General features: G+C 55.0%; 2 protein-coding genes across 5 annotated transcripts in view; both read left to right on the forward strand.

Moving 5' to 3' along the window:
- Nucleotides 1-9933, forward strand: part of MAGOH (mago homolog, exon junction complex subunit) — a 237055-nt gene that overhangs the window by 181877 nt on the left and 45245 nt on the right. The gene's annotated exons all lie outside the window — the stretch shown is intronic.
- LRP8 (LDL receptor related protein 8) overlaps nucleotides 1-9933 on the forward strand; it is a 41817-nt gene that overhangs the window by 6098 nt on the left and 25786 nt on the right. For 2 of the 4 annotated variants that reach the window (XM_069093541.1, XM_069093543.1), the window contains 4 exons: nucleotides 2854-2892; nucleotides 4451-4570; nucleotides 5338-5463; nucleotides 5925-6099. In XM_069093541.1, the coding sequence (XP_068949642.1) occupies nucleotides 2854-2892; nucleotides 4451-4570; nucleotides 5338-5463; nucleotides 5925-6099 (460 nt within the window). The remainder of the gene's footprint in view (nucleotides 1-2853; nucleotides 2893-4450; nucleotides 4571-5337; nucleotides 5464-5924; nucleotides 6100-9933) is intronic. The other 2 variants (XM_069093542.1, XM_069093544.1) reach the window with 1 other exon arrangement.

Genomic DNA, 9933 nt, shown 5'->3' on the forward strand with positions numbered 1-9933 from the left:
TCTCTCTCTCTCTCTCTCTCTCTCTCTCTCTCTCTCTCTGTCTGTCTGTCTCCCTCTCCCTCCCTCTCTCTCTCTGTCTCTGTCTATCTCTGTCTCTCTCTCTCTGTCTGTCTCTCTTTCTCTCTGTCTGTCTCTCTGTCTCTGTCTCTCTCTCTCTGTCTCTCTCCCCCTCCCTCTCTCCCTGTCCTGCTGATGTAGTCAAGGTCTTAGTGGTGTATCCCTGGTAGATGGTGAGGTCCCTGTCACTGAATGTATTCAAGCAGCAGCTTGCTGGAGATGCCTTATAAGGGATGGGGAGCCCCTGCTTCAGATCCAGCTCTGCCTGAGTGCCCCTAGTGTCTCTCCCAGCGAAGATTCAGTGAGAGGTCATTAGTATAATTGCCAAGGAGTTAACAGGAGATAAGAATGTGGGCCTCCTTTGTGAAGTGAGGGACCAGGGTGTAGACCCAGAACCCTGTGGACCTCTCTGACCTCAGTTTCCTTTTTTTAATGAGGGGGTTGGCATCTGAGGTCTCTTCCAGGTATAGGACTATGAGCCTACGGAATTTGAAGAATGAGGCCAGCTGGAGGTCAGAAAGGGGAGAGCTCGGTTGGGAGAAGATGGGGGGCTCAAATAGCTGAATATTCAGGAGCAGGAAGAAGGGAGGATGGGGGAGCATTGAGCTGGGTGGGTGGAGAGGCAGGTGCCCTGGCCTGTTGGGTCTCATGCCTACCTCGCCAAACCAAGCTCCCGGAAAGGCAGGCCAGGGGCTAGAGGTGAACATGGGAACTAATTAGATTCCAGGATTGGCTTCTGCTGCCCTGGAGATGGGGCCTGAGCATTGTGGGTCTGGCTCTAAATGAGGGCTCATTTCTGAACTTGGTTAAGAAAACAGAATGAGTCCCCTGCCCATCCATGCCTCCGAATCTGAGTTATTGGACAAAAGACTCCATCATCTGGGAGAAGGAAAACACTTCACCCTCCCTTCCCCCAGATGGCCCATTTGGGTCTGATATAAAGGAACACTGGCGGGGGAGCCATGATCATCTGGCTTTGACCTAACACAGTAACACTCATTAGGAATAAATACTAAGTTCTGTCCTCGGGTTAAAGGATCGACTGTACAGGTAAAGGTTGGGAGAGGGAGAGCTAGAAAACTTTTTGTAGGGAAAAGATCTGAGGTTCCTACTTGACTATAAGCCGAAGGTGACCCAGAGGTAGGATAAGCAGCCTGGTCCCCTAGCGGAGCCTGTGACACTCCCCCCACCTTTATGAAGGACTCTGATGAACTGGGATCCATCCATAAAAGGATGCCCAGGGCAGTGAGAGGCTGGAGATCATGCCCTTTGGGCATCTGTTGGAGAAGGGAGGGATGCTTAGTCCCAAGTGGAGGATGTAATAGCTGCCTCAGGTATTTGGAGGCTGCTGGGTGGCCTTGTATAGCTCGACCCCAGCAGGCAGAGCAGTGAGTTAAGTGAGGAAGGGAAGTTGCAAAGAGCCAGTTTTAGGTACCATGTCAGGGACCCCTTCCTCAGCATGGGAAGGGGCCCCAAAGTGCCTTTCCCATCACTGGGGGTCCATGAATCAGAGAGGTATTGGCTCTTACTCAGGCCCAAGGTGAGCTCTGACAGGGGCCTGCCCTAGACATGGCGGAGCCCCCTTCCTGCTTTTAACACCCCGCCCCCCTCACAGGGAGGACCAGAAGTCAGCCAGGGACATTAACCAGTTAAGCCTTCTCTCTTCCTCCCTGTCTCTTGCATGACTTACCCAAGTGGAGTGAGCACGGGTGTATGTGTGAGCATGGTACATGTGTGTTGGGAAAAGTATTGTGACCCTGTGTCAAGTTTGAAGTCCTCGATGGGGACTTCTGGGAGCCCTGACCTGGTTCCTTGCCTTACTCCTCTTTGGGCTGGCCTCCTGGGGTGCTGTGGAGGCCCTTCCTCTCCATAGCCCTGGGGTGATCCCAAGAACCCCTTTTGCCCCTCCCCACCCCTTAGGGCTTCTGCCACTCATCATCTGTGTGACCTTGGACAAGTCATTTCAACTCGCAGGGCCTTGGGATTCCTCAGCTCTAAGATGAGAGGGTCAGGCTGGACCCCAAAGGTTCACCAGCTCAAAATCCCAGGAGCCTGCAGTCTCCAAGCCCCTAATGATATGCATGTCCCATGATTCCCTGAGACTCCATGGGGTCACTCACTGCCTGCTCTGATACACATTGGCAAAGGCTTGGGAAGGGAAGTCCTGGATGTCAGGATGGAGTCCCCCTCCTCTCCCTCCCCTCATCCCCAGACCCTTCCCAGGGTCCCACACAAGCCAGGGAGTTTGGAGACATCCAAACAGTGGAGAACAAGAAAGAGTGTCTTAGCTGAGGATGTGGTGAGCAATGGAGAGCAGAGAGAGGTGGGCCCTGGACCCTCAGTACTGGCTCCCATTTATTGGGCGAGGGGAGCTGAAGGGGGTGGAAAAACAAAAGATGCCAAGAGACACTTTTGAAATAAATCCATGTTTGGATGAAGGGGGCGACCTTCTCTGCACTCAGGCTCTGAGGGCGATGCCTGAGACAGTTCCTGCTTGGCCTTTGGGCCTCCACCTGTCTCTGGGGACCCAACTCCTGAATGAGACCCCCAGGGGCCCACACAGAAGCAGTGCAGGGCTTCAGACGAAAAGACCTTTATTGGAATTCTGACTCTGCCCTCTACTCACCGTGGACCCTGGGCAAGCCATCAGTTTTTCCCATCTGTGAAATGGGTGCAATGTGCTGGTTCACCTCCTTCATGGGCTGCTATGCGGGAAGTGCTTTGTAAGCCTGTGAGGGGGGGATGTCACCCACATCTTCATCAGTGTCATCATCACGGTCATTGTTATTATTTCAGTCACCACAGCGGCCCAGGGAAGGAAGAGGCAGCCCAGGGGTAAAGGGGACTGACTCCTCTCTGCATGGCTCGGGGCACTCCAGCTGTGCATGACCCTGAAGGGGGCAGGGGGTCTTGAACAGAGCTGCCTTTGCATGGCTGGGGAGCCACCTGCTGTGCATGGTGTGAGCTGGGGATCCTGGAGGCACCTGCAGCTGCTGCCAGGGGCTGCCCTGGGGCAGAGGAGGGTGGGGGATGGGTGGGAATGGCCTCATATCTTTGTTCAGGGCAGCAGCCCTGAAGCTTCAGTGGGCATGGGGCAGAGGGGTCACCGATGCAGAGAGCAGCCTTCCCTTCCACCACCCCCCAGCCCAAATGCTGCTGTGCACGCCTGCCTGGAAGGAAGAGACAAACATGCCACCGGGTGCTCTGGGCATCTAAGGCTTCTGAGACAGAGCCTAAGATGGGGACCCCAAGGACCTGGGAGGGGAAGAAGTTCCAAGAAACAAGCTCCATTAGGAGAGGACAGGAAAGGGGAGGCTAGGCCTGGGCAGTGGTAGGTCAAATGAGAAAGATGGCAGGGCGGTGAAGGTGTCAGTGACCAAAGCTCTCATATGAGCTTTCAGCATGATATGACTATGTAAAAGCCCCTCCAGTTCTAAGGCTGTCCTGTGAGGCATAGCTGTCAGAAAAGGCAGTGTAGTACAGTGGAGAGAACCTTGTCTCTAGAGTCAAGGCGACCTGAGTTCGAATCATGCCTCTCTTCCTACCTGTGGGATTTGGGGACTTCTGCTTAAATTCCCTGGGTCTCAGTTTCCCCCTTTGTAAAATGAAGGGATGGCTTTCTGAAGCCCCGTCCCACTTCCTCAGGATCTGAGACACTCTGTTGTCTCCCACACTGGTTAGACCCCATCTCAGGAAGGATGTTGTCCAGGACAGGAGGGTGAACGGGCTGGTAACGGGCCCTAGGAGGCTTGTTTAGACTGGAGTGACTAACTCTAGAATCAACTCGGGAGGGACAAAGAGGCCTCCTTCTAGGATCTGGAGGGCTGGCCTGTGGAGAGGATCTATTATCTGTGTCCTGTTTGGCCCAGGCTGAGGGTGGGGGAAAATCCAGGAGTTTGGCGGGGAGTTACAAAGAAGCCAGTGTCGTCTGGATGGCAGGAAGAACTTTCTCACAATGAGATCTGGCCAGAAGTGAAGGGGCTGCTGGTACAGGTAGTGAACGCCCTGTCACTTGAGGTATTCAAGAGGAGGTGGATGGCTGCCTGCCAGGGAGGGTGCAGCTGGGCTTCTCACTGCCTTTAAGAATTCTCCAATTCTTGGCAAAGGGCCAGGTGCCTGCGTCACTAGGACCCCCAAAGGCCCGTGCCCCAGAGAGAGAGAGAGAAAGAAAACGAGAGAGAAGGCGGCTGAGTCAAAGTTGGATGGGGAAGGGGAGGCCTGGGCCCCCACACACACACTTTGCCTTCTCCCACAGCTGAGACAGCTTAAGAGCTAGAAGGAAGCTGAGCTCTAAGGAGCTTGGTGCCTAGCCCTCCGCAGTGCCCCTGGGGCAGCACTCCCTTACCCTGGGTCCACTCTGACCCCAGGAGCCTCAGACCTCTTCTTCTTCTAGAGGCTGATGAGTGTGCTCACAACAATGGTGGCTGCTCCCACATCTGTAAGGACCTGAAGATCGGATATGCCTGTGAGTGTCCCCCAGGATATGAGCTGCTGGACAAAAAGACGTGTGGAGGTGAGCCCCGGGGCTGGCAGGGAGGGCCTCAGTCCCTCCAGCGGACTCCCTCCAGGAAGCTGCTTCTAAACAATGGCCAGCTCAGTATGAGCCCCAGTGTGAGCTGGGAAAGATGTCAGAGGACCTGAATTTAATGGGAAAAAAGGTTTTAATTGTCACCACAGACCTAGCGGCTGCACCTCAGGTTTGGTCTAAGCTATCTGAGGAGCAGTTTGAAAAAATCTGAGGGGCGTAGTGGACCACAAGCTCAGTAGTGTCAGTGATGGGGTGTGGCAGCCACAAAGGTTGATGAAGGCTTGGTCTTCTGTATTAAGAGGGGTGGAACTTCCAGGACCAAGGAGGCAATGGTCCTTCTGGCCTCTGCCCTAGTCAGAGCCCACGAGAGGATGGTGTCTGGGCACAGTCCTCTAAAGTGGGTCTGGAGGCTGGGATGGTGGCGGCCTTGGCCCCAGGCTGTCCTCTGAAAGCCTCCATTCTCATCCAGTCTCCGCTTATCAGCCACATCCCCGGACCGTCTGGCACTGATGGTTGGAATGACAGTAGTAACAGTTTACATTTCTGTGGCACTCGGGGAGGGTTTGTGTTTCCACTTTATAGATGGGAATACTGAGGCCCCAGCAAGTGTCGTTTTTTCCTTCCCTGCCCCTACTTTGGGCCTTCTGGATTGCCCCTTGTTGACTGTGGTTCAGAGCCCATGGGAGCTCACTGTGCCCAGGGGCCGGCGGGACAGGGCCTCTGATGGACACCTGTGCCTCCCCTTTCCCCAGACATCAACGAGTGTGACAACCCAGACGCCTGCAGCCAGATCTGCATCAACTACAAGGGGTACTTCAAGTGCGAATGTCACCCTGGCTATGAGATGGACACGCTCTCCAAGAACTGCAAGGCTGTGGGTGAGGACTGGAGAGGGGCCAGGCAGGGGCTGGGCTCGGGGAGAGCAGAGGGGGGCGCACACCTCACCCAGGGGTGGCATCCTGGAGGTCTCCCTGCAGGGGAGAGAGGAGAGAGGAACCTTGTCGAGCAGGCACTGGGCAGGGATGTGGAGGCCGAGGGTCAGGAGAAGGTCACTCACAATCCAGGAACCCATCCATCATTCCTGGGGCATAGACAGACAGACACACACACACACACACACGAGGAAGGGAGCAGGGAGAGCAGAGCCTGGGGTCACAGAGGGCCTGTGGAGGAGCAGAACTGAGGATAATCATAGTCATTCAGAGAGAGAGACAGAGAAAGAAAGAGACAGAGAGGAGAGGGAGAGAGAGAAGAGGAGAGAAAGAGAGGAGAGGGGGAGACTCTGGAGAGCCGGGCTCCAGCTCCAGCTCCTTCTGACCCTGATCCACGGCCTCCTCAGCAGGCACGAGCCCCTCCCTGATCTTTACCAACCGCCACGAAGTCCGAAGGATCAACCTGGGCAAGCGGGACTACTCGCCCCTCATCCCCATGCTCAAGAACGTGGTGGCCTTGGATGTGGAGGTGGCCACCAACCGCATCTACTGGTGTGACCTCTTCTATCGCAAGATCTACAGGTGAGCCCCCACCTCCCCTAGTGCCAACTCCGTCCCCAGGGCACAGAGGGCACCCGGCCAGAGGAAGTGGGTCCTGAGGGCCCCCAAGAAGAGCCCTCAGAGGAGCGGCTGGTCTGCCCGCCGGGCCGTGAGGAGATAAGTAACTGGGGTGCCCGCCAGGCCGTGAGGAGATAAGTAACTGGGGTGCCCGCCGGGCCGTGAGGAGATAAGTAACTGGGGTGCCCGCTGGGCCGTGAGGAGATAAGTAACTGGGGTGCCTGCCGGGCCGTGAGGAGATAAGTAACCGGGAGCCCCCATTTCACAGATGACAAACCAAGGCTCAGAGACCAGTGGGTAATGAGGGTGTTAGGATCCGGAAAGCCCAGCCCTGAGTGGTCATATTGCTAGGAAATGTCAGGGCCAGAATTAGGACCTGGATCTCCTGACTTCAGTGGTGATTCTTTAGTCAGGCAGCACAGTCATTGAAGGCTCTGTGTTATGCCAGAGGGTGCATTGACACACCTCAGAGATACATGGTTCCCGCAGGTTGGGTCCTCACTCTCCCATACAGATCACAGCCTCCCCATGGCACAGTCTGGCATCATGCCATGACAAAAATGTCCATCCTCCCATGGCCAGGCCAAACTCCACCAGCTTGGGCCTTGAATGACAGGGCCACAATCCATCCCCAGGCCTGGGGTCAGTTCTATTGTACTTTTATTCATTTTGTTAACTATTTCCCAGTGACATTTTATTCTGGTGGCCTCCCCGGCCCGGGGCAGCCTGGGTGGGGGTTACTGTGCAGAGAGAATGGGAGCTTCTTGAAGGCAGGCACTGTTTCCCTTCTGGTCTTCATATCTTCAGCACCTAACAATGCCTGGCACGTTGTAGACTATGAGTAATTTCTAGGTGATGCAGTGGGTAGAATGCCTGGCCTGCAGTCGGGAAGATCTGAGTTCAAATGCAGCCTACACTTCCTAACTCTGTGACCCTGGGCAAGTCACTTTACCCTGTTTGCCTCAGTTTTCCCATCTGTAAAATGAACTGGAGAAGGAAATGAGAAACCACACCAGTATCTCTGCCAAGAAAACCCCAAATGTGTGACACTGGACAAGTCACTTAAGCCTTTTTTGCCTCAGTTTTCATGTGTATAATGAGCTGGAGAAGGAAATGCCAAATCACTCCAAGAAAACTCCAAAGGGGGTTATGGAGAGTCAGGTGAGACTGGAAGAACCCAACTACAATAAATGCTTGTTGGTTGAGGAGGAAGCTGAAGCCCAGGAAAGGGAAGATGCCTGCTCAGTCACCTAGTTAGCAAAATGACAAAACTCTCATTAAGATCCAAGATGTCTGACTCAAAGCCTAAAGTCCTGTCCATGGCTCTCCCCTCCCCCCACCTCATTCTCTGGACCTGAGGCCCGGCAGGAGGAGGCCAAAGACCTGAGTTTGAATCCCAGCTCTGCCCCTTCACTGCCTCTGTGAACAGCTCTTGGCCCCAGGACCGGCCCAAGGTGGCCAGTCCCCTGAAGTGGGAGACCTTGGCATGCCCCTGGCTGTCTGGATTCTTGCAAGTGGCTCTCCTGCCACCTGGTGGCTGCAGTGGGAAAGGCATGGGAGGAAGCCAAGTGACAGGCACCCCGCGTGTGGGAGCCCCCATGGCGCCCACGCTGAGCTCCCACTCAGGTGGAAGGTGTCACTAGCGGGATTCCCTCGGAGGCCACGGAGAGGCGCCCCACAGGCAATCTTAGGGTCAGCCTCCCCAGGCCATCGTGCAAGCAGGGAGGGTCTCACAGCCCTGCATAGGCAGGTGAGTTAGCGGTGGGACCAGGGAGCAGCACGGCCGGGCTGTCTTGGGGGTGGAGGCTGGACTCGGTGCCCTGTGAAGTGAGCCTGAGACCCGGTGATGGGGGAACCTCACAGAGGCATTTCACGAGCATTTACACAGCCCTGCTGCACCGGGCCCTGCAGCCCCACACGGCTCTGACCTTGTCCCAGGCCCAACCTGTTCTTTGCCAGTGAAGACTCCTCCTGGGGCCGTGGAGGGGAGGCGTGAAATCTCTAGGCTTGAACTCTTTGTAGGGGGCAGCCAGTCAGTCAGCAAGTATCTGTGAAGCTCCTGCTGTGTGCCGGGCACTGATCTCAGCTCTGGGGATCAAAAGGAAGATGGCACAAGCATGATGATACCCATTTTATGGACTGGGAGCCTGAGGCTCCAGGAAGTTATAGGATGGAAGGAGTATAGACCTCAGAGGTCATTGGGTCTGACCCCTTACTTCACAGAGGTCCAGAGAGGAGAAGGGACTTGCCTGTGGTTTCACATTCTAACCCAGGCCTTCCTGGCTCCAAATTCAGCTCCTGCCCACTCCGTGCTGTCTCATAAGCAAAGTGACTTGCCCAGGGTCACACAGCTAATAAAGGCTCAGGGTTCCTGACGCCAAGCCCAGGGTGCTTTCCAAAGTCCCGAGTGGCCTCTTGGACCATCCCCAAGTCACTGTTTCTCCCTCCTCTCCCAAGTGATCCCATGCGTTGTCTGTCTTTTTACCCACAGGAATCATGGCTTTGGTTGCCTCTGGCTGTGAGGAAGGAGAAGGCAGGGGTATGGAATGGCCGTGGTCACGTAGAGCCGTCCCGGTGTCTCTGGGAGAATTGAGGCCAGGCTGCCGTCCTCCCTGGGCTCTCCAGGGGATGCTTAGCTCAGGGCCACTTTAATCACCGTAATTCACCAGCGCTTTAGAAAACCCGTAATTTTATCAGTGCAGGCCCCCATTAGCCGTCACCCACTGTAGCAGGTGATTTCATGGGTTGTTGTAGCAAGAATATTTAACTCATTGTGGCTAAGCTGTGGGCAGTGAGCCTCAGTCAGCCTAGCAGCCAGGAGGACCACACCAGAGGCCTGCGCTCTCCTTTGCTGAATCCTAGTCCAGGTCACAGCAGCTAGACAGTGCTTGGACAAAGGGCCTGGAGTCAGGAGGACCAGCTGTGTGACCCTGGGCAAGTCACTTCCCCCGTTGGCCTCAAGTTTCCTCATCTGTAAAATGAGCTGGAGAAGGAAATGGGAAACCGCTCCGGCCTCTTTTCCATGAAAACCCCACGGGGCTTCACAGAGTCAGACACGACTGATAACAACAATGCCAGGCCACACCCTCTGACCCCTTGGCCCCCTTTTCTTCACCCTCTGTATGGCTTCACTTGGTCTCATCAGCTCCTGTAGATTGATGACCCTCAATGTCCTGACCCTCAGATCAGTCCTACGCTGACCCCTCTGCTGACCTCCAGTCTCACATCTCCAGCTGCCTTTCACACATTTCAAACTGGGTGTCCAGCAGACATCTGAAACTCAGAATGTCCAAAACTAAGCTCATTATGTTTTCTCCAAACCCCCCCCACGCCCCCCACACACACCCCTTCCCTGTTACTGTATAGGGCAACACCCTCTCCCCTTTCCAATCCGTTGCTAAGGGCTGTGGATTTCACCACTGCAGCATCTGTCGAATACGCCCTCTCTCTCCTCTGAAGTGGTCACCATTCCAGTGTAGACCCTCACCACTTCATGCCCAGATTATTGTGACAGCCTGCTGGTGAGGCTGCCTGTGTCACGTCTCTCCCCACTCCAATCCATCTTCCATTCATCCACCAAAGCAGTTTTCCTAAAGTCATGATCTGACCATGTCACACACCCCACACACACTCAGTCAATTCCAGTGATGCCCAATCACCTCCAGGATCAAATACAAAATGCTTGGTTTGGCATTCAAACCCCTTGTAACCTGGTCCCTCCTACCTTTCCAATCTTCTTCTGCCTTACTCCCCAACACACACTCTTCAGGGCAGTAACCCTCCTTCCCTCCCTCCCTC

The sequence above is a fragment of the Petaurus breviceps genome, unplaced genomic scaffold (genome assembly GCF_028583685.1).
Source record: "Petaurus breviceps papuanus isolate PSGF00001 unplaced genomic scaffold, PetGlider_PUasm1.0 208, whole genome shotgun sequence".
Taxonomy (NCBI): domain Eukaryota; kingdom Metazoa; phylum Chordata; class Mammalia; order Diprotodontia; family Petauridae; genus Petaurus; species Petaurus breviceps.